Below are 24,261 nucleotides of genomic sequence, written 5' to 3'. Positions count from 1 at the left end.
TGAGGCTTGATGTAGGCAGCACTGACGCAGGTCCCAACTAAGTGTCTGGGAAGGCACTCACAGCCCAGCCTTGGAGGATATCCCAGCAGCATGTCCTCCTGTGCTCAGAGACCGCAGAGGTCACCAGCTGGATATTTCCATCCCATGAGTGTGCGGTCCATTCTAATGACCTCTAGGAGCTTTCCTCTGAGACCAGCTCAGACTCCTTGACTTGGCTATTCCTTCCTGCTGGCCAGGAAAGGAGCTACTGACTGCGAAACAAGAAAGCAACTTGGCTTTAAATCCTTCCATTACTTATAACAGACTGCTCTGGCTCTCCACGCCAGTGAATTCTTCCCCTGCTCTTTCAGGCATCTCTACTGCTTGAGTCACTTCCCCTGATAGAACAAGAAAATAAACCTTCGCTATTCCAGCTGCACTGCTTGAGGAGCCAGGAGACCTGGCTGCTATTCCAGGCTAAGCCACTGGCCTGTTGCATGACCTTGGGCAAATCACTTCTCCCTGTGACTAAGTTTCCCCACCTGTAAAATGGGGATAATGCTTGTGACCTCCTTGGTAAAGTGCTTTGAGATCTATGGGTAAAACATGCTACATTGGAGCTAGGTATTATCATCTGATGGGGAGTGTGGATGAGGGTTTTGATTCAGGCCCACTGCAATACGTAAAAGAATTATTTTACTCTTTACCAGCAATTCTTGTGTGTGATGGTTTGAACTGAGGCTCATTTCCATCTACAGAACATGCAGCACTGGTTTTATTAGGTTTTTATATTTGTTACCTGTAACATTCACAATGTGCTAGGTGTTATATAAACAGAAAGCTCAAACTGAATATCGGAAGCTTTTCTCCCAGTCCTCTAGAGCAGTGGTTCTCAAAGCTGGTCCGCCACTTGTTCAGGGAAGGGAGGCCAGCACGCCCCTTGGCCCGCAGCCCCCACTGGTCTGGAGCAGCGAACCGCGGCCAGTGGAAGCTGCAATTGGCCGAACCTGCGGACACGGCAGGTAAACAAACTGATCCAACCCGCCAGGGGCTTTTCCTAGAGCAGTGGTCACCAACCAGTCGATCACAATCGACTGGTCGATCCTAGAGGAACTCCCAGTCGATCGCAATCTCCGGCAGCAGTGCAGTGTGGCTGCCGCTAAGGCAGATTCCCTGCCTACCCCGGTCCCACAGAAGCTCCCAGAAGCGGCCACTGCAGCCCCACGGCCCTGGGGTCTCCCTCCACGCGCTGCTCCTGCCTGCAAGCATCGCCTCTGCAGCTCCCATTGGTAAAGCTGCGGGGACAGTGCTTGCAGAGAGAGGCAGCATGTGGAGCCACGTGCCCCTCCGCCTCCCGCACCCCAGGGGCCACAGAGGCATGTTGGCCCCTTCCAGGAGTGGTGTGGAGCCAGGGTAGGCAGGGAGCCTGCCTTAGCCTTGCTGCACCTGCCACCAACCAGGAGCTACTGGAAGTAAGTGCTGACTGGCGGGAAGCCACACCCCAACCCCCATCCCTGAGCCCCCTCCTGGAGCCAGCACCCCATACCCCCTCCTGTACCCCAAGCCCCCTCCTGCACCCCAAGCCCCATCCCTGACCCCCCTCCCCGAGCCAGCACCCCATACCCCCTCCTGCACCCCAACCCCCGCCTCAGCCCTGACCCCCCTTCCAGAGCCGGCACCCTGTACCTCCTCCTGCACCCCAACACTCTGCCCAAGCCCGGAGCCCCATCCTGCACCCAAACTCCCTCCTAGAGCTTGCACCCCTCACCCCCTTCTACACCCCAACCTCCTGCCCCACACTCCGTCCAGAGCCCCCTCTCACACTCTGAATCCCTCGACCCCAGCCCAGAGCCCGCACCCCCTTCCGAACCCCAACCCCTTGCCCCAGTGAAAGTGAGTGAGGGTGGGGGAGTGAGTAGAGCAGGTCTTTGGGGCCTCGGGGAAGGGGCGGGGTAGATCCTGGGTTGCCCTTAGATTCAAAAAGTGATCTTTGGAGTAAAAAGGTTGGAGACCACTGCTCTAGAGCTAAAATAACAGGACCTAAAGTAACAGGACTCTGGAAATAAACCAAGGATGGCAGAAAGAGCTACTCTTTCTAAAGTATCAGGGGGTAGCCATGTTAGTCTGTATCCACAAAAACAACAAGGAGTCCGGTGGCACCTTAAAGACTAAACAGATTTATTTGAGCATAAGCTTTCGTAGGTAAAAACCCCACTTCTTCAGATGCATGGAGTGAAAATTACAGATGCAGACATAAATATACTGACACACGAAGAGAAGGGAGTTACCTCACAACTGGAGAATCAGTGTTGACAGGGCCAATTCGATCAGGGTGGATGTAGTCCACTCCCAACAATAGATGAGGAGGTGTAATGAGCCAGCCACTCCCAGTCCCTATTCAAGCCCAAATTAATGGTGTTAAATTTGCATATTAATTTTATTTCTGCTGTTTCTCTTTAAGTCTGTTTCTGAAGTTTTTTTATTCAAGTATAGCTACTTTCACGTCTGTTATAGAATGTCCAGGAAGATTGAAGTGTTCTCTCACTGGCTTTTGTATGTTACCATTCCTGATGTCCAATGTGTGTCCATTTATTATTTTACATAGGGACTGTCCGGTTTGGCCAATGTACATGGCAGAGGGGCATTGCTGGCACACGATGGCATATATCACATTAGTAGATGTGCAAGTGAATGAGCCTCTGATGGTGTGGCTGATGTGGCTGGGTCCTCTGATGGTGTCGCTGGAGTAGATATGGGGACACAGTAGGCAACGAGGTTTGCTACAGGAATTGGTTCCTGGGTTAGTGTTTCTGTGGTGTGGTGTGTAGTTGCTGGTGAGTATTTGCTTCAGGTTGCGGGTTTGTCTGTAAGCGAGGACTGGCCTGTCTCCCAAGGTCTGTGAGAGTGAGGATCATTTTCCAGGATAGGTTGTAGATTGTTGATAATGTGCTGGAGAGGTTTTAGCTGGGGGCTTTACGTGATGGCCAGTGGTGTTCTGTTATTTTCCTTGTGGGGCCTGTCCTGTAGCAGGTGATTTCTGGGTACCCGTCTCGCTCTGTCAATCTGTTTCCCCACTTCCCCAGGTGGGCACTGTAGTTTTAAGGATGCTTGATAAAGATCTTGTAGGTGTTTGTCTCTGTCTGAGGGACTGGAGCAAATTAAGTTGTATCTTAGGGCTTGGCTGTAGACAATGGATTGTGTGATGTGTCCTGGATGGAAGCAAGAAGCATGCAGGTAAGTATAGCAGTCAGTAGGTTTCTGGTATAGGATGGTGTTTATGTGACCATCACTTATTTGCACTGTATGTCCAGGAAGTGGATCTCTTGTGTGGACTGGTCCAGGCTGAGGTTGATGGTGGGGTTGAAACTGTTGAAATCCAGGTGGAATTCTTCAAGGGCCTCCTTCCCATGGGTCCATGTGATGAAGATGTCATCAATGTAGCACAAGTAGAAGAGGGGCGGTAGGGGACGAGAGCTGAGGAAGCGTTGTTCTAAGTCAGCCATGAAAATGTTGGCATACTATGGGGCCATGCGGGTACCCATAGCAGTGCCACTTACTTGAAGGTATAAGTTGTCCCCAAATCTGAAATGGTTGTGGGTGAGGACAAAGTCACAAAGCTCAGCCACCAGGTGTGCCATGGCCTCATCAGGGATACTATTCTTTACAGCTTGTAGTCCATCCTCATGTGGAATATTGGTATAAAGAGCTTCTACATCCATGGTGGCCAGGACGGTGTTTTTGGGAAGATTACCAATGCATTGTAGTTTCCTCAGAAAGTCGGTGGTGTCTCGAAGATAGCTAGGAGTGCTGGTAGCATAGAGTCTGAGGAGAGAGTCCAAATAGCCAGATAATCTTGATGTAAGAGTGCCAATGCCTGAGATGATGGGGTGTCCAGTCCTCAAGTCTTCAGATACAAGGCTTTCCCCTTCCTGTCTAAAACAAGATTTGCCAAAGAAAGGAGTCGATTACCACTAAATTCTGGTTTAAACCCATCCCACATCCTCCTCACAAAGCATTCCATTATGGATCCCATTGTCTGAGATGAAAAATACTGCCTGTTTGGGAATAATGGCTGCACATGTGCTGGTTTGTTACTGAAAGGTCACTCCGGAGGGCAAGACTGTGCATGCTGGCTTGTTGTTGGAGGGCTGCTCAGAAGCAACAGGCTGCACTCGGTGCTTTGTCATGGTAGGATCACTCAGGAACAACAGGGGTTGCTGGGACAGAACTAAATCTGAAGCATTCGTTCTGGAATCTCCAAGCATACCCGCCAAAAGAATTCATAGGCTTTGAAAGTGGAGGTTTAAAAAAAAATAATTAAAAAGAAGCAGACCTACCAACAACCTTAAGTTCTTTTTCCAGAGCAAGACCTAAGCTGTTCATTATGAACTAAAAGTGCCATCCGATGCATGGAGAAATTGTATTTTTATCATATGTATTTGCAGCATCAACAAAAATGAGATGCTTGGAATTGAGATTCCCTCTATGCTAGGTTCTCATACTTATTTCTTGCTTTAGCTGACTGAGCTAATAATCGGTGTCGGACCATCCATGGGAGCTGAAACACCTCTGCAGACTCAGACCTCTGCCCCACCTCCTTTCTAGTGATCCTTCAAGTAAAATCCTCTGTCAGCAATGGATGCACCAGTGACCATCTGCAGAGATCGGAATGCTGGGAAATGCAGTGGAGGGTCCGGTTCCTATTGCTGTGCAGGGATCCCATAGACTACTCAGCAAAAAACTCAAGGGAGATGAACACTGGATCAAGCAAAGCTGTTCTTGTTGATGCAGTCACCTGCTTTATGCTTTTGGATGTGTAGGAACCTCGGCCTGTTGGGGACAAGAATGAACATGGCATTGCATTTTGTCAGGGAGAATATGAATCCACACCCACCATATAAAGCCACAATTTTCCATGAACGGTAATCCCATCAGATAATGTCAACACTAAGATATGTCAGGAATGCTTGGCAGTGCCCCCACTTCAAGGTAAACTAGAAGTTTGCGGAGTTCGAAGAATGCAGGTGTTTAGGAAGGGGGTGCACGAAGTTGGTGACTGAGTCCCTCTGAGTTTAACCTCAAGACACGAGGATGCAGAGGGCAACTGTACCCAGGGCTGGATGCAATTGCATAAAGTTGAAGGGAACAGTCGGTGAAAAAGAAAACACTTACTTGCCAAAGAAATCCTTGTGGATGGCAGAGACAGAAAGAGACAGGTCAGGGTGACTCTGCAGCCAGTTCTCCACCATCTCTGGGTGTCTGGGATCAACTTCTAGAAACACACTCCTGAAAACATGTGTGTGGGGATGTGGAGGGGAAACAAACACATTTTGTTTGACCAGCTTGGAAATATAGACTCTCTCTATAAAGACACCAGACTCTCTTTCCTAGGATGGTCCAGATGTCTTCATAACTCAGCCTGACAGAATCACCCTCATAAAACGACCAATTATAAGAACACACGAACGGCCATACTGGGTCAGACCAAAGATCCATCTAGCCCAGTATCCTGTCTTCCGACAGTGGCCAATGCCAGGTGCTTCAGAGGGAGTGAACAGAGGAGGTAATCATCAAGTGATCCATCCCCTGTCGCCCATTCCCAGCTTCTGGCAAACCGAGGCTAGGGACACCATACGTGCCCACCCTAGCTAATAGCCACTGATGGATCTATTCTCCAAGAATTAATCTAGTTCTTTTTTTAACCCTGTTATAGTCTTGGCCTTCACAACATCCTCTGGCAAAGAGTTCTACAGGTTGAACACATAGCAGGGGATCGTACAAAGGAGAGAGGGGGACAGGGAAAGGATCTAGATAGGAGGAAGGATGGTCTAGGGGTTAGGCCGCTAGCCTGGGACTTGGGAGACTGCGGAAAATTCCCTTTTTTGCCATGGACTCTGTGTGACATTGGGCAAGTCTCTCTGGGCAAGTCTCTCAGTCCCCCTTCTCTAAAAAGGGGATGGGAGTCCTGCCCCGCCTCACTAGACTCGGATACTATGGTAATGGGGACCATCTAAGTACCTAACAGACAGAGATGAGGCTAAAAGGGAGCGCGTGATGATGGAGGCCACTGCAGTATGAACGACTGTGATCCTGAAGCACTAGGATGAGTGGAGAGGGCTGGCCAGACCTGAGGTACACAGGTGTCTGAGTCCCCTCTCACAGCACCTTCACACCAGGGTAGCAACACTGAGGGAAATGGTGTCACACCACCAGTGTGACAGGAGCCTATATCTCCAGGCTGCTTGTCTGAATCTGGTCACCTGACAAGTGGTGCTCTACACATGATGTGGTGTTGGTCTCAGTCCAGTTCCTATTGGACAGGGACCCAACTCAAAAAAGCCACCACCTCGCCAGATGGCCCCCTTGCCGGATGTCTCAGCAGAGAGGCCAAAGACTAGCTGGGCCTGGACTCTATACTCTACATTGCATCCATTGATGTAGGTGCTGCAGGTTGCACATGACTCACATCAGCAGGGAATGACACTGCAGGTTTGTGCTGCTGCTGCTCATACCGTTCCAGCTTGGTGAATACTTAGGGCACATCAGTTTCCAGAACTGTCAACCCAGCAGCTTTCAGCAGCTGTAAATTCACTCCAGTATCAAACTAGGGACCTAGGAATATATAGCTTTCCATGTACACAGGTAGTGCTATCACTGAACTATCTGAATTCACCCCTAGTCTTCTGGAACTGATTACAGCTTTTGGCAGTTTCGTAGGCTATACCAAACTGCAAAAAAAGAGCCAAACCCCAACCATATGCTCCTCTGAAAATCCCCAAACCTTCCCACACTGAACACTTTCTTTACCTCAGCCAAATTAATTACATGCCTGGATTTGGATCTCATTCCTGACCTTAAAAACTCCCTCCCATCAACATTGGCTCTACCTTAAAATACAAAATAAGCACTCTACAGAGCTTAATCCTGTGAAACTCTGAAGAGGATTTTGTGCTTTAGTGGTCACATCAAAGCTCTAAGAATGAATATGGCTCCATGTCTGCACCCCTATAGCACAATGACACTGAATATTCCTGGTCCAACATTGCACAACAGGAGATTTTCAATGAATTCTCTTGGGCTGGTGAAAAGTCAGGACTGACACAGAAGACACTTAGAATGTCCTGGCTAAGTGGAGGGCTCCAGTGCTGATCTCTAGTATCTCATGAGGGACATCACAAGGTAGTGAATGGAAGCAGGAAATCTCCTTGTCATTTATCATGGAGAAGATTAATCCCTCAAGAAACAACCCCTGGGATCAGAGTAGCAGCCGTGTTAGTCTGTATCCGCAAAAAGAAAAGAAGTACTTGTGGCACTTTAGAGACTAACAAATTTATCTGAGCATAAGCTTTCGTGAGCTACAGCTCACTGCATCCGATGAAGTGAGCTATAGCTCACAAAAGCTTACGCTCAAATGAATTTGTTAGTCTCTAAGGTAACACAAGTACTCCTTTTCTTTTAACCCCTGGGATGTTTTTTTCCCCCTCCTGGGGTGTTTTATAAGATATCTTACCACAGTCCATAAATATCAGTGACCCAGGGGTGTCTACAGTGCTTCTCTCTCCAGATATCTCTCCGCTTAACCGTCTTCTTCTTTTCTGCTCTCCCTTTTCATCTCTTCCCCTGCTATTCTCTTCTCTCTGCTTTTCCTCACTTCTTTAAGTTTCAGGTACCCACTTAAATAATGACCAAGCAACAATACCAAGCAGCTGGGGTCACCAGCATGGTGCATAATCCCCTGGCTGATTGTATTAATATCAGTAATTCTTTACTAATGCACGTGACATTCTTATGTTAAGAGGGAATGGCTTTTTTCCCTCTTTTCTTATGTGCATTTGACTCCCCCTCGTATTTGCTTATATTTCTGATCATAAAAAAGTGTGAGGTGGGAATAGGCAGAAGATATGAAAAGTCAAATGTAGACAGGCATTAGGATTTTAGTTATGTATCAGCGCTTACCCATGATCCTTCAGGATACAAGGAGCCAGAGCCAGAATTTTTTTGATCACTGTCATCCCATCATTTCCCCCATCCAGGGCACCAAGGTCCTCATAGCTGGAGGTTGAAGACAAGGGATGAAATCTCTCCATTATCCATCATTACACACAGCAGTAAAATGTGGTGTTAGTAGCATCTCCCACTGGGAACAAGCACTAGAGGGGTCTCTGGGCACATGGCACATGAAAGCGATGGCTTGTGGGGCTGCGTCCCAGTGGAAAAGTCACAGTAACTTTGGAATCTGTAAAGAGGGAAGATTGTAAGACCCCTCTGGTGACTCAGATGGGTGGTATGTGTAATAGAGGAAGTTATTCAGAGATTGCCACTGTGACTAGGCTGAGAGAGTCTTGGGGCAAACATCATCAGGCATTCTTGATCTCCTGATGACCGCTATAGCACTGCTCCTGCCGGTCACGTTTAATAACAACAGTAGCAGTAATTCTTAGCTTTGGCACAGGCCTTTTCCTCTCAGAGTGCTTCACAAAGGTGGATAAATGTTTTACTCCCATTTTACTTTGAGTAAACTGAGGGGGGAAGAGGTTAAATGATTTGTTTCAGGTGCCACAGCATATTCAGGGCGGAACATGGACTAGAAACCAGGTCTCCTCACTTGCCATCTGGTGCCCACCACGCTGCCTCCTCAGCTTAAGGGCGCTCACCAGAACTGCAACTCACTTGGCCAGTAAGTGGCATTATTATTATTCAGTGCTTCAATTGGGCTGCTAGGTGCAATTATATCAATCCATACTTCTCATTGGTGCCAGTTGGAAGGGAAAAGTGGGTGGGTGAGTAGGCAACAGGGCAACGTATCACTTTTTCTCCAGGCTCAAGCACTGCCAACAGCCAAGTTGAGCTGCCATCTAACCTAACACACTGTGGTACAATACAGAAGGATCTACTTAGTTCAGAAAAGTTTGAATTTGCACATCATTATGACAGGAAGTTTCCACCTTTCAGGGATGGGGGTGATTTGTTTTTGTTATGGGGGGGAGGGAATACCTGGCATCATGCCAGACGTTGGGCTCAGGAACCAGTTCTAACCTCCAGTTAAATCAATTTTGTGGGAAACAGGCAAAGAGGAAGGTGATGTATCGCATCACATCATAGGTCCAGCTACTGTCCCCAAATGGCCTTACTCAGAGCTTTTTCATTAGACAAAAGCCTTGTAACAGATGGTGGCTCTTGTTATAGCTATCAGTGGAAAGCAAGTCAGTTCTAAGCTCTTGCCCCTCTGAGCTGCAGCCTGATTACTACAACTGGTCCACTGAACCCTGAGGGAAACACTACCCAGGAGACATTAGGGAGTGTACTACGGTGAGTTAGCACGGGAATTTGCCAGGCATTCAACACCACTCCTGCTCTCCCAGAAACCAGGGAAAGTGTTTCCAGCTCACAGACCCTTTCTCTAAGTCATGTAGCGTTTTCACATGTCTTCTGCCCAATTCCTCACAGTATCAGAAGGAGGCAAGCTCACTAGGGAACAAATGGGCCAAGAGGGAATCTCTGAACTAGGTCTGAAGGAGAGAAAATACCAAGATCCTCAGTTTGTGCAGGAATTAAAGGGACGGGCTTCCAAAAAAGTGTATAGGCAGGTGGTTGCCCTTCTTGGACTGCATTCCGCCACTCCCCATCCCCGACGGATATCTCCTAACTTGTTAGTACTAAATACCTGAAACTTCTCTACAGAGAACAGAAGAGGGTGAAATAATGCATGGGAAAGAGAAAGATAGAAAGGTCTTATCTGACCACCTGAGGATCTCTTCAGCCAGGTGAGTCATGTCTCCATGGAAGACATAAGGTGGGTTACTGACTATAGTGTCCACAGGACCCCAGGGGAGGAGCTGCTCCCAGGAACCTAGAGCAGAAAAAGAATGAAAACCAAATCTCAGCCATAAATATGTACCTTCAAAACTCATCACTCAAGTAAGATCTTGATAACAGTGACTCTATAGGCACAGGTTTGTCTCTCTCTCTATGGACAGGATTTAATTTCACATTTTTGTTAGACTAACCTGAATTGGTTCACCTTCATTTAAAGGGCATGTCTACATTGCAATCCCAGGTGATGGCATCTTGGGTAGACAAGTCTGTGCTTGCTTCATCTATGTTAGCATTGCTAAAAATAGAAGTGTAGACGGCGGCATGGGCTTCAGTGCAGGCTAGCAATGAGAGTATGTCCCCAAGGTCCTGGGTGGGATTGCACAACCTATGCTGAAGCCCATGCCACCATGTCTGGCCTGCTATTTTTAGCAATGCTAGAGTAGGTCTGTCCACCCAAGCTGTAAATGCACCATAGGCTGCTGTGTAGACATACCCACAGAATACGATAACAGAGAGCTAAGCACATGGAAAGAACCAATCATTCACACAAACAATGTGCTGCAACACAATGCCTTGATGTAGTCGAGGATATTGAATCCATCTGGATCCAGAGTGAAGAATACCATACTCATCTGAATAGGATGCAAATGTTAAGCGCACAGTTGTGCACACATTCTCCTCTGTACACCGGTGCCTCTGCAAACTGAAAGTACGGCCAGGAGAGCTTTGAAGATACAAGCTTGTACTGAAGAGTCTGACTCTCAGTTCTCACAATATGTTTCCTCTGCTACTTCAATACTGTACTGACACCTGACATTCCACAGCAGCATAGGGACCTGTGCCCCTCTCAGGTGCACAGTGTGTTACCAGCCTGCAGTCAGCCATATGCAGGCGTGAAAGTAACTTAAAGGACTTACCAGTACGCCGGAGTCCTGAGCAGGGGGCGTGGCCTCAACCAGAAGAGGCAGGGCCTCAACCAGAAGAGGCAGGGCCTTTACATTCCCTGGCCCTTTAAATCACCGCTGGAGCCCTCCCGCCGCTATTCCAGGGCTCTAGCAGCGGGGCTCAGGCAGTGATTTAAAGGGCCCAGGGTTCCCCACAGCGGTCGGAGCCCCGGGCCCCTTAAATCACCGCTGGAGCCCTGCCACCGCTACCCCAGGGCTCTGGCAGCAGGGCTCGGACAGTGATTTAAAGGGCCTGGGACTCCGGCCACTGTAGGGAGCCCCGGGTCCTTTAAATTGCTGGCCTGGGGAAGCTGGTCCGGTCTGGCACGGTGTACTGGCTCTTGTCGGTATGCCGTACCATACCGGCTTACTTTCACTTCTGGCCATATGCACATAATGTGAGATGAGATCTAAGCGTAGCAACAACCAGAAACATGCACATGCCAGAGCTGTCTCCTGAGTTACCCATCAGCCAGGATTTGGTCATTCCTGCCCCAGTTGCCTATTGTTTTCATGCCCACCTCCCCTCAGTAAAATAAAATGGAGAAAACATCAGGGGAGGTAGAAATATAAAAAGAAATTACCGGAGGAGACATTGTAGCGGAGAATTCTTATCCTGTCCTGTAGCTGCAACCTGCAGGCTCAAGAACAGAGAAAGTAAGAGATACACTCAGGTCATTCAATGGCACACAATTAAGGCTAAGATTTTGTCACAGAAATTTTTAGTAAAAGTCAGGGACAGGTCATGGGCTTTCAAGAATTTTTCTTTATTGCCCGTGACCTGTCCCTGACTTTTACTAAAAATATCCCTGACAAAATAGGGAGCCGAGCTGTGGGCTCCCCACACTGCCTGCAGAGGTTGGGCAGCTGCAGGGGCCGCTCTGAACTCTGGGGCTTTGAAGGACCCCCAGCAGCTCAGAACACTGGGGGCCTGGCTCAGAACTCCGGGAAACCTCTACCATCTGTGGCAGCTGGAACCTTTGGGGTACGCCCGCAGAGCTGCCGGGGCTCCCGCTGCTCGCAGTGGCTGGGAGCTGTGAGGGGCCCACACTGCCCGAGGCAGTCAGGAGCAGCAGCTCTGCCGTCCCGGCCAGCCGGGAGCTCTGAGGGGCCCCCACTGCTCGTGTTTGCTGGGAGCTGCGGGAGGGGGGCCCCGCAATGCCCGCTGCGTCCCCACGGCAGCTGGGAACTCCGGAGGGCCCCTGGCACCTGTAGCCATGAGGAGCTGTGGGGTCCCCCTGCTACAAAGGGGGGACCCGGAAGCTCCCGACCGACAGGGTTGAATTCATGGAGGTCACTGGAAGTCACGGATTCTGTGACTTCTGCAACCTCCATGAAAAAATCATAGCCTTACACATAATTAAATACAGGATATCACACCTACCCATGCAAACCCCAGCCACAATCTGCAGCACTATTACCTAGCACAAAATCTGAGGCAAGTCATGGGTCTGTTCTTTGCTTGCAAAGCAATTAGGTGCAAGTATTCAAAGCAAGGCACAACCTGTGCACCCAGAAAGACCTCTGTGCGCAAGCCCACTGTGCACCTCAAAATTTCCTTTCAAACCCCTGTGCATATCCTTTTGTGAGAAAGTGGGATTTTTTTGTAATATTTGTGTGACCCCTATGCATGCCTCAGTTTCCCCTATATGTTGTACTTTTACACAGTGGCGGGGGAAAGGACTGTTGGTTTGGAGACACAAGTGTGTGTGCTGCCTAGCTGTCCGAGCCTGAATGGGTCATTACAAAGGACTGGCCAAGGCTGACTCCAGTTAAAATGACCCAGAGGTAGATGCATTTCCCCACTTCTCAGCAGGGAAGCTAAGGAGGGACCCCAGCTTGAGAACAAAGGACTGGGAAGGTGTGAGGTGGGGGATAAGAGTTGGCTCTGGAAGGAGTCAGCGCTCTCACCTGGGAACTGACCAAGGAGGTCAGACAGCTTGAGGCAGACAGAGCCTGAACATGGGGTTCACTTTCACTTCAGCTTGGCCGGGCTTTGGCTAACCAGACTAGACTATATGTTAACCGTCAATTCTCTATGCTAAAATAAGGACTTCCTGTGCTGTGTTCCAGCTGACTAATAAACTCTACTGTTCTGATAACGCTGCCTGAGTGGTGCTGTAAATACTTGGCAACGTGCGCTAATCCCCAAAATATTTATGTCTCTACCAGGAGTCTACTTCAGTTGGACTCTCTGAACAGTGGGGTGAGGGGAGAGAAAACCTTTTGTAGTAATAAACACCCATTTTTTCATGGTTTGTGTGTATAAAAACATCTTCTGTATTTTCCACAGTATGCATCCGATGAAGTGAGCTGTAGCTCACGAAAGCTTATGCTCAAATAAATTGGTTAGTCTCTAAGGTGCCACAAGTACTCCTTTTCTTTTTGCGAATAGAGACTAACACGGCTGTTACTCTGAAACCTCTCCGAACAGAGCTCATGGTGTGAAGCGGGAGCATTGAAGCCCCAGAGGTTCAGTCCAGGAGGTGGTGAGGCTGCATGGCCTATTCTGGAGGAAGGGTGAGACCCCTTGGGAGTCTGGCACATTGAAGGGGTTCCTCCTAGAGACTGTTGCAAAGCTGAGGTTGTAGCACCAATCCTGTGGATCTGTGACACCTTTATAGCCTCATCCTCTCCTTTTGCATGCTGTGACAAAGTTCCTCCTCTGCCTTGGTGGGTCCTGCACTTATTGGCAGATTTGCTTGCTTCAGAGATTCATGGCAGCCCTCAGTTTGGCCACTTTTGCTAGTGGCTCAAACCTGTCATTCACTCAGCTAACCTCATCACTGGCCAGCATGGGGAAAAGGAAGGAGAACAATCCCCGTAGTCTCTGCTGATCCACCTAGTGGGTCAGGGGACAGGCCAGGGACCTTCCCCTCTGGTGGGACCCACAGTCCAGGTCAACTCCTCCTGTATCCAATAGGGAGTTAGGGGGACAGGGGGAACCCAGGCCCGCCCTCTACTCCAGGTTCCAGCCCAGGGCTGTGTGGATTGCAGCTGTCTACAGTGTTTCGTGTAACACCTGTGTGACAGCTACAACTCCCTGGGCTACTTCCCCATGGCCTCCTCCCAACACCTTCTTTATCCTCACCACAGGACCTTCCTCCTGATGCCAGATAGTGTTTGTACTCCTCAGTCCTCCAGCAGCACTCCCTCTCACTCTCTGTTCCTTGCATTCCCCTCACTGACTGAAGTGAGGTCCTTTTTAAACCAGGTGACCTGATTAGCTTGCCTGTCTTAATGGATTCTAGCAGCCTCTTGATTGTTCTGGAACCGCCCCTGTTACCTCACCCAGGGAAAAGGGACCTGCTTAATCTGGGGCTAATACAGCTGCTTTCTATCACTCTCCTATAGCCATCTGGCCCGACCCTGTCACAATGCATACACATACATATTCACCTAGTGCACTCGCCACCCCACCTCATCTGTACATTAATTATGCCTGCAAAACCTCCTACGTGCGAACCCACCACACCTGCAAAAAACAAACAAAAAACCCCCAACAACCCTCAATTGCTGGCTTCAGACATGCAAAAATGGGGTTCTGTGAGTGCGAGGGGCACGCGCACGTTTTTCTACATGCCTCTTCTACCCTGCTTTGAAAACCTGGCCCTTGCAAGAGTTGTGAAATGTGAATGTATTTGGCTCTAACGCCACAGTGACATTTAGGTGTTTGCATCTAACATGCAGTGTCATGGTGACATGATAATATCATATGCTCATGTGAGGCAGGGAGTGAAAACAAAAGCATCACAATGCAGCTGATTCACCAGGCAGAACACATACTAAAAGGGTGGGACTTATTTAGGATTAGGTCCATTATGGCGCAATGCTACAGAAAGAGGCTTTAGGGCTTCTCAGGTACAATATCCTTACATGGGCTCTCCCTCCACCCCTGGCACCTCTAAGAGAACACACAGCCGTAGCGGTGCCTCTCAGCTTGAACCGTACCTCACTGAACTCTCTGCACTACTTAGATTCCCTAGGGACTCAGGAGATGTGGGCACTTCTCTCTTGCTGGTGAAGAGCAAGACAGTAAGCACATGGCCCTGAGAGGCCCAGGTGACTTTCTGACATATTTCTGAACCCTCTGATCCTCAAGGCTGCCAGAGGCCAGACCACCCCCTTAGCTGCTGCAAGTCAGAGGGGCAAGCCTTGGGGCTGCCAGGGGATGTGAAGGGCATTATGCTCTAGTCCCACCCTGTCACAGTCCTGCCATACCCACTCCAAATCTGCTCCATAATGTCCCACATCCTAGGGGGCAGGGGCCAGATGAGGATTCCTTTTAACTAGGGGAACTCTTACCTGTAGCCCTCATAACCACTGTAAATCCCCTTGGTGCTGCTGGGGTGGAGCACAGTGGGTCCAGGCATGGGAAAGCTATGATTAAATTAACCTGCTACGTTGGCAGTAATCCCATTTCACAAATGGGGCCACTGAGGCACAGTGCAATGAAGTGACAAGCTCCAGGTTGCACAGTGAGGCCAGGTCTACCCTACAGATTTCTGCCAGCTTAGCTCTGTCTGTCAGGGGGGTGAGATGGGATCCCTGACTGACAGAGCTGGGCTAGCAAAAGAGCAAGTGTAGATGCAGTTATACCAGAAAAACTGATTTTACCAGTCTAGCTTATTTTGTTTGGGGGGTTGGATGGTGGTGCTGGAAAATAAGCTATACCAGCAAAAGCACAGCTTTGCCAGGTTAAGCTGCGTCCACACTAGGAGCGCTTTGTGGGTATAGTATACTGGTACGGCTATCCCTGGAAAAGCGCTCCTATAGTGTAGACGTGGCCTGAGACAGTGGCAGTAAGGCATAGAACCCAGCAGTCCTGATGCCCCCTGGCTGTCTGCCTTAATCACAAAATCACCTCTCTCTTCTGAACACCAGATGATCACTTCTTTGCAAAGCCACAGGATTTCTCAGGGTTTGCTGGAGGAATGAGACCCAGGCAAGAGGTGACATCCAGGTCAGCATGTTACTGAGAGCATTCTGTGAGGATTCCAAAAACGCTTCCCATTTCCCTACACTGTATTTATACACTGAATTAGAGGCAGCTTTTCAAAAACCATCCAGCTCCTCCCAGTACACACTCTCCCTCCATGCAGAATAACTCACGTAGCAGACTAAAACCCAGTCAAGGGAGTACAGCATCCAGGATTTTCCTCACCAACTTTTCTATCCAATGCACTAGTGTATTTGGGACACATAGGGGGCCTCATGCTCCACGGGGCGAGAAAGAGTCCTGTTCCATTCCTAGACCCCACCTTGTGCTCCCTAAGGGAGCAAGCACAGAGGGTGCTGTAAGACCAGCACACATTGGTAGTGGGGAAGAAACAGTGTGATGGATGTAGCAGGACAGACTCAGTCCTGTGCTCTATACTAACTCTATCAGCATGTAAGGGCCAAACTGTATTGCAAGGAGCTGGGGCAGAATTCCCCATTGCATAGGGCCACTTAGGCAGCCCTATGTTGCACCCCTCCCCCCGCTTTGTAAGTCTTTGCGCAAACAGTGTGTAGGGGCAGGACGGGTGGGTGGGACAGGGAGCACATAGAGGGTAGAAAGGGGAATCGCCACAGTGCACACCACTACGAAGATTTGGGACTGCTCCAGACTGTAGAACAGCCCTCTGGGAATTCTCAGGAAGCTGCTGTAAATTAGAGCACCTTTGAGGCTGCTCTAATCTACACCAGTGGCCATTTCAGCCCCTAGAGCAGCCCAGAATCCTGGGGATGGACGAGTATGATCAAGCCACCTGTCCTCCTCTTCCTGCAGGTGCAGCACAGGATAGGTCCCAGGATGCAGAGACACGGAAGGAAGCCAGATTCTGGTGTCAGTTACAACTCGTATTAACTCACATGGAGCCATGCTGGATTTCCACTGGTGTAACAGAGAGCAGAGTTGGCACAGGGAGCTGACGGGTAAATGAGACGGTGTAATTCTGACACCAGCACTGTCCTGGCCATGATTTCACTGTCAAGTGACAGTTATGGCAGAGTGCATTGTGGCATTAGACAGCTGCAGAGTAGAGCTGATTCTGAAGCCCTTAAAACTGAGCCACAGCACAGGTGGCTGCTGTGGATTGTAGTTCATTTGGTTACAAGTCAGTGATAGCGACAGCCCAGAAAAGAAGAAAGATCCTGTGGGACACCACACCAGCACACCCAGAAGTCTAGGTGCTGCCTGAGGAGCAAGATAAAATCTAGACGTAAGAAAAGAAGCAAGGCCTGAAAAGGGAGTTGTCATAAATATAAAGGGAAGGGTAACCACCTTTCTGTATTCAGTGCTATAAAATCCCTCCTGGCCAGAGGCAACATCCTGTTACCTGTAAAGGGTTAAGAAGCTCAGCTAACCTGGCTGGCACCTGACCCAAAGGACCAATAAAGGGACAAGATATTTTCAAATCTTTGGGGAGGGGGCGGGGGGGGAGGGGGTGGAAGGCTTTTTTGTTTGTGCTCTTTGTTTACGTGGTTGTTCTCTCTTGGGACTTAGAGAGGCCAGACAGAAATCCATCTTCTCCAACCCATCCTAGTCCAAGTCTCCAATATTGCAATCAGTATAGGTAAGCCAGGCAAGGCGGATTAGTTTATCTTTTGTTTTATGTGAATTTTCTCTGTGTTAAGAGGGAAGTTTATTCCTGTTTTCTGTAATTTTAAGGTTTTGCCCAGAGGGCGATCCTCTGTGTTTTGAATCTGAATACCCTGTAAAGTATTTTCCACCCTGATTTTACAGAGATGATTTTTACCTTTCTTTCTTTCTTTCTTTTTTTTTTTTTAAATAAAATCCTTCTTTTAAGAACCTGACTGATTTTTCCATTGTTCCAAGATCCAGGGGTTTGGGTCTTTGATGATTTTGTAACAAATTGGTTAGGATATTATTCTCAAGCCTCCCCAGGAAAGAGGGTGTGTAGGGCTTGGGGGGATATTTTGTGGGAAAGACGTCTCCAAGTGGTCTCTTTCCCTGTTCTTTGTTTAAAACGCTTGGTGGTGGCAGCATACTGTTCAAGGACAAGGCAAAGTTTGTACCCTGGGGAAGTTTTTAACCTAAGCTGGTAAGAATAAGCTTAGGGGATCTTTCATGCGGGTCCCCACATCTGTACCCTAGAGTTCAGAGTGGGGAAGGAACCCTGACAGGAGTCAATATGGTGTAGTGAGGCAGAAGGAGCCAGGCATTCTGGATTCTGCTATTGGCTTTGTCACTGACTCACTTTCTGACATAATGTGACCAAGTGCCAATTTTCTGTAATATTTTTATTATGCCTTTGTGTGCCTCAGTTTCCCCATGTACTTTACATTGCTATCCAATGGTTGCAAAAAGGGTTAGAATGTGGCTTTTGGGGCAGAGCGGGGGACATGAGGTGCTGTGTCACTTCATTGTCTGGGGTGGAATGAATGGATTGTTAGAGGACTGGCTGTAAGTGACCCATATCAATGAAGCCTCCAGAAAGACAAAGGAAGCTGCACCGAACCGAACGACTGACATTGTCCCGGGAACATATGAACTCAGCATGGGTCAGCAGGAAGGGGATAAGTTTGGGTTCTTGGAGGGACTCTGCAGCTCTCTCTAAGGACTGACAGAGAGCCCGAAATGGAGTCCATGGCAGCTTGGCTGGCTGACTGGCTTGGCCAGTATGGACCATGTCTTAACCCGAGATTCTCTACACTCACCTCAGGACTAGCCGTTGCTGTGTTCCAGTCAACTAATAAACCCTGTGCTGTTTTAGAAAAGGCTGCCTGGTGTCACTGCAAATCCTCACAGACAGCCCTGAATGGTTACAGTACACGCCTCCTGCAGGAGTCCTGCTTGGCTAGACTTGCTGCAGGGAGCCACAGAAGGAGAAAGGGTTCTCTGGTGCCCGAAGACCCAGTTTCGGTGTCTCAGAGGCTGCAGCCCTGCCCTGTGGAATTGTGTGGGTCCTTGGGGCCCAGAACACTAAAAGGGTCACTCTCAAGGCACTGGTAATAGCCTGTGGCATGGACCAGAGTCTGGTCTCACTAGGTCTCAGTTTTCCCATTAACAAAACAGGGACAAGTCTACTGACCCAAAGTACTTTGGTCTCCTTGCAAGAAAGGTGCAACGTAAGTACAAAACATCGCTATTATGCCATTTCCTTCCCAGCTGGTGGTCTGGCAAAGGGGATTCACAGGTCAGAAAAAGGGTTTTTTTAACCAAAATAAAAATTCAGGGAAAATTTGTTCCAAAAATTTCTAATTTTCTCTGTATTTTCCAGAGGTTCAAAGCATTTAACGTACCCTGGCACCTGATGGTGATGAACATGATATCCAGCCTGTGGCTGAGACACTGGGCATATTTGAGAATCATAAGCCAGGACTTTGGTGGCTATTCACTTGTCTCAGGGGATCAGTGTGAGGGGTCCTAGGAAGCAATGGGCACTCACAGAGAGAAAAAATGAGCAATGCATATGTTCCTACCTCTGAGCATTCTCTCTGGTGAGATTCACAGCAGCTTCCTCTTTATCCACAGCTATCACCCGGCTCTGGCACAGAAGGAAACAAAATACACATTATATCACCAACATTACTGCTGTTAGCTGATGACTGGACATACAGGCTGTGGCAAAAGGGGCAAATGAGACAGATGATGCCAATATAATGTCTTGGAAAAGGTCTCTCTGTCTTTCTAACACCAAAATCAGATATAGCCCCTGAAGAATCCATCTTAGGACTTCCACGGAAGCAGGATACTTTGGGGTTGTGTAGTCACACAGGGCTGACCTTATCATGAGGCGAACTGAGGCAGCCGCCTCAGGTGGCAGACTGGGTGGGGGTGGGGGTGGGGGCCACTAGGACCCAGAGTGTAGAATATTGTGTCTGCTGCTGGTGCATATGTATTCTCTCTGCTCTAGATGCACAGAGATGGTGGAGTGCTGTGCTGGAGGAAGGAGGGCACAAGAGACATAACAGGCAGGCAGGAGAAAAGGTGAGAGGGAATAACAGAAAGCAGCAGGAGCGGCAGGGAGAGAGAAGAGGAGGAGCCTCTTATGTACCTCTCTAGCACCCACAGGAGCCTGGACTGATTAACACCAGCTTCTCAAGGAGCTTCCTGTTTCTGCTACTTCCCTGAACCCACTGGAGGAGAACAGGCAGTCAACTGAAGTAGTAGGAGCCCTTAAGACGCTGATATCCTCCCTCACTCAGGCCTGGCTACCAGCCTGCTTATTTGTCCCCTTCAATTGAGTGTTGAGAGCCACTATAGCTGGCACAGAACAGCAGTCATCAGTGAAAGAAGAAAACGCCCCTCTGGGGCAGCATTCAGAAAAAGAAAGAAAGCAAAGGAAGCTTTTCTATCGAAGCAGGAAGGAGCTCTCCTGAGATACATAGACACAAATGTTCACGGTGAGCCTTCTGGCCCCAGTGAGGATGTGAGTGGTGAGGAGATGCCTGATCTTCCAGTTAGTTAGAGTGCAGGTGACCTGGCAGCTTACTGCAGCATCCATATCTTCATCTCAAATGGATGTAACCATGCACATTCCTGAAGAAAAGTGTAGATCAGAGAAGACTGCGGTGGAGGTGCAAGCAACAGCTGCTGCTGAGTTTAGTTCCTTAAGTCTAGATGATCCAGGACTGTGGACCCACTTGAGCAGTAGCGTGAGGGACTTCCTTGTACTGCATGGGCCACAGCAAGGGAAAAACTTCATGTTCTCCAAAGACAATGAAAATAGAAGTTTCCATCCAACACATTACTGGCGTGGAATCCCCAATGGTGACAAAGTGGAGAGGCCATGGCTTATGTATTCAAAAACCCAGAATGCTGCATACTGTTTTTGTTGCAAACTCTTCCAGTCTAACGTTCCAGCCACATCGGGTTTGACAGGAACAAAGGACTGGAAAAATCTGGATAGAAATCTGGCATGCCACAAGAAGGCAGCAAATCACCAGAGAGCATTCCATAGGTGGAAAGAGCTTGAGATGAGACTAAGGTTAAAGGCCACCATAGATGATCAGCATCAAGAGAAGATTGCATCAGAGTCTCTTTTCTGGCAACATGTTCTGAAAAGGCTCATTGCTTTGTGAGAATGCTTGCAACTCAAAACCTAGCACGGCCTGGCACTTCAGATCAGCTGTATGTGCCAAACTAGGGAAACTTCCTTAAAATTGTGGAGCTGATGTCTGAGTTTGATGCTGTACTCCAGGAGCATCTAAGAAGAGTCACCACCCAAGAAATGTACACACACCATTACCATGGAAAAACAATTCAAAATGAGATCATACAGTTATTGGCAACAAAAGTCGAACAGAAGATTGTGGCAGATCTGAAGTCAGCAAGATAATATGCTGTTATTCTGGACTGCACACCTGACATCAGCCATATGGAACGAATGACTTTAATGGTGCGTTTTGTAACAACAACAGAACCTAGTCCCTGCAATGGTGACTGTCAGAGAGTATTTTCTAGAATTTATTGACATTGATGATACTAAAGGGGCTGGTATGACAAATGTGCTTCTTAAAAAGCTGGAAGACACGGGAATTGCGATAGCTGACATGAGAGGTCAGGGCTACGATAGTGGTGCCAACATGAGAGGAAAGAACAGAGGAGTGCAGACACGGATCAGAGAGTTAAACCCTCGAGCTTTTTTTGTCCCATGCAGTTCTCATTCATTGAACTTGGTGGTTAGTGATGCAGCATCAGCTTCTAGAGCGGCTGCTGAATTTTTTAATGTAATTCAAAACATCTATGTATTTTTCTCTGCATCAACTCATCAATTGCAAATTTTGAAGCAACATCTGGGAACATCCTCTCTGACACTGTAACCACTGAGTGCCACACGATGGGAAAGTCGAGTGGAGATGATAAAGCCTATCAAACACCAAATAGGGAAGATAGCTGATGCCATAGTTGACATTATGGAGGAAAATGCTATGACAGGAACTGTTTGTGGGAGAACAGTGGCAGAGGGAAACGGAATCACCAGAAACATACATAACTTCAAATTCCTGTGTGGCTTAGTGTTGTGGCATGACTTACTGTTTGAAATAAATGTTGTAAGCAAGATATTGACCTTGATATATCTGGAGCGATGAACAACTGGACAAAGCAAAGTCATACCTACAGTCTTACCAGTCAGATAAGGGATTTCAAAACGTTCTGAAGAGTGCACAGAAGTTGGCAGAGGAACTTGACACTGAAGCTATTTTCCCATCCATTCAAGAATACACGAGTCACCGAAGAAGATGACATTTTGATTACAAGGCACGAAATAATCCCATAAGAGACCCCAAACAACAATTCAAAGTTGAATTCTTTAACCAGCTGCTAGATTGTGCAATTCAGTCAGTTGAAGAACGTTTCATGCAGCTCAAGGAACAAAGCAGTATATTTGGGATGCTGTATGCTTATTCCATAACTCCTCACTATACCTGAAGAAAACCTACACAAGCAATGCAGGGCACTAGACACAGTGTTGATACGTGATGACATGTGCAATATTAATGTGAGTGATTTAGGTGATGAACTGAAAGCTCTTTTTCAAGATACATTTCAGCAGGATCAACTCCAAAGGCTATTCTGGAATATATGTGCACAAATAAGATGACCACCCTCTTTCCAAATGCTTTTGTTGCTCTGCGCATACTTCTAACACTTCCTGTAACAGTTGCCAGTGGAGAACGCAACTTCTCCAAGCTGAAGTTAATAAAAACACATCTACGCTCCACAATGACACAGGAGAGGCTGGTCAACCTTGCAACCATCTCAATAGAGCATGAGCTGGCCCAGACTGTGGACCTTCAGGAAGCAGTTCAAAACTTTGCAACCAAGAAGGCACTGAAAGCACCACTTTGATTATTCAATGCCAGTGTTTACTATGCAGACAAGAAAAGTTACATTTGCTGTTCAGGGGTTTGAAAGTTAAGTGTTCCTTAACATTTTTGAACAAGGCATTTTAAGTTATTAGTGCTCCTTTATTGGGGTAGGTAGCAGAGCAGTACCATGAGAGGAGTAGAACAGGAAGAAGGCAGAATTGAGACCTTTCAAAATTTTGGCCCAAGCGAGGGGGCATGGGGGCGTCATTTGAGCTCCCCGCCTCAGGTGCCAAAACGTTGTGGGCCGGCCCTGCGCTTGTAGCTAGGCCTTCAGCATGACTGAATATTTTCATTACCATTGCTAGCATTTTACCTTAATAAAAAGTCTTAGGGCCAGACCTTCTGCTGGTGTGAATCAGATGGAGTCAGAGGAGCTACACTGATTTGCATCAGCTAACGACCTAGTCCTAAATATATCTGTGATTCTGGCAGGCCAGGTGCCAGCTCATGCCAAGGCCCCTAGGCCACACTGAATATTGACAAATGCATAGCTGGAAACCAATCTGGCTCACCTGTGTGTTAGCATTGTTAAAACAGATGTTAAGTTTTTATAAATGTATTGAGTGTTTGGACTTAATAAAATGCTTATGACTTGCTGCCTGCATTAATCTCACTTATAATAGCTATTATTGGGAGATGGTAATAGTTAAGTGTTTGCTATGAAACTGGAAACCCCCACTGTCAGGAGAGAAGCATTACCAAGTGTGAGATACCAGTTTACCACAAGAGGTGAGATCTCCTACCCAACAAAAGAAGGCCTATAGACACCAGATGAACCACTGTGGAACGTCCGCAGACAAAAAGACTTTCCTGATTGCTCCCCCCGACACCCAGGAAGAGGGGACATGCACAAACCCTCATCCCATAACAGTTTGAAATCTGGGAAAGGGAATAAAAATCTCTGATCAGAAGGCTGCGTGTCCCTATGCTGTTTGAACTTCAGTGAGGAGGCAAGACTTCTAAGCATAAGCAAGGGATCCCCAGCTGTTTAGTTTGGGTTAGCCCTAAAGGACATCTAGAGCTTGCAAATTACAGCAGCTTCTATTGCCTTTCGAAACCTAAGACTGTAACTCAAGTGTGTGTTTACCTGCTTTAATCTTGTAAATAACTCATTTATTTTTCCTAGTTAATAAATCTTTAGTTAGTTTATCACAGGACTGGCTACAAGCACTGTCTTTGGGGAGAGTTCTAAGGTACAATTAACCTGGGGTAAGTGTCTGGGACAAGAAGTAACCTGAATATTATTATGATTTTTGGTGTAAGAGACCATCTGTCACAACGGCAGACTTGTCTGGGAGGCAAAAGTGCCCAAGGGGACAGTCTGTGACTCCAGAATAAGGCTGTTCTAGTGCTTTAGGAGTTCACAGTTGATATTCTGTTGGCAAAATCTAATTATACAACATGTAACCAGTTTGGGATTTGTGCTCCAATTTGTAAGGCTGCCTTGAGGCTGGCACCCATGTTTGTGAGCCACTCCAGACAGCTTGACAGTATCAACTGGTAAACTGGGACAGTGCAGCCCAGCAGCGAGTGAGGGGTAGAGAGGGAAGAGCTTCATAGGTTCCTCATGTCTGATGCAGAAAGAATCCATGCCCTAAGGAATCCACTCCAGATTTAAAAGGAGATACACTGTATGCTGGGACAGGTGACCTGGGGTACACAGACTGTTCTGCGGAGAGCTCTATCCTTGATATAACCATAC

General features: G+C 47.9%; 1 protein-coding gene across 13 annotated transcripts in view; it reads right to left on the bottom strand.

Annotated features, from left to right (window-relative positions):
- HEMK1 (HemK methyltransferase 1, mitochondrial release factors N(5)-glutamine) overlaps positions 1 to 24,261 on the bottom strand; it is a 105,128-nt gene that overhangs the window by 55,165 nt on the left and 25,702 nt on the right. For 10 of the 13 annotated variants that reach the window (XM_048857819.2, XM_048857816.2, XM_048857815.2 and 7 more), the window contains 7 exons: positions 19,167 to 19,231; positions 11,324 to 11,373; positions 9,724 to 9,829; positions 7,936 to 8,031; positions 5,152 to 5,265; positions 4,775 to 4,809; positions 2,136 to 3,912 (listed from right to left, as the gene is read on the bottom strand). In XM_048857819.2, the coding sequence (XP_048713776.1) occupies positions 3,878 to 3,912; positions 4,775 to 4,809; positions 5,152 to 5,265; positions 7,936 to 8,031; positions 9,724 to 9,829; positions 11,324 to 11,373; positions 19,167 to 19,231 (501 nt within the window). In that variant the 3' untranslated portion in view covers positions 2,136 to 3,877. Of the gene's footprint in view, positions 1 to 2,135; positions 4,810 to 5,151; positions 5,266 to 7,935; positions 8,032 to 9,723; positions 9,830 to 11,323; positions 11,374 to 19,166; positions 19,232 to 24,261 lie in introns of those variants that run through there. The other 3 variants (XR_007357637.2, XR_007357636.2, XM_075130616.1) reach the window with 2 other exon arrangements.

This window comes from Caretta caretta, chromosome 7 (genome assembly GCF_965140235.1).
Source record: "Caretta caretta isolate rCarCar2 chromosome 7, rCarCar1.hap1, whole genome shotgun sequence".
NCBI lineage: Eukaryota > Metazoa > Chordata > Testudines > Cheloniidae > Caretta > Caretta caretta.
Note: the sequence above shows the minus strand (reverse complement) of the source record. Positions and strands in the feature narration are given on the sequence as shown.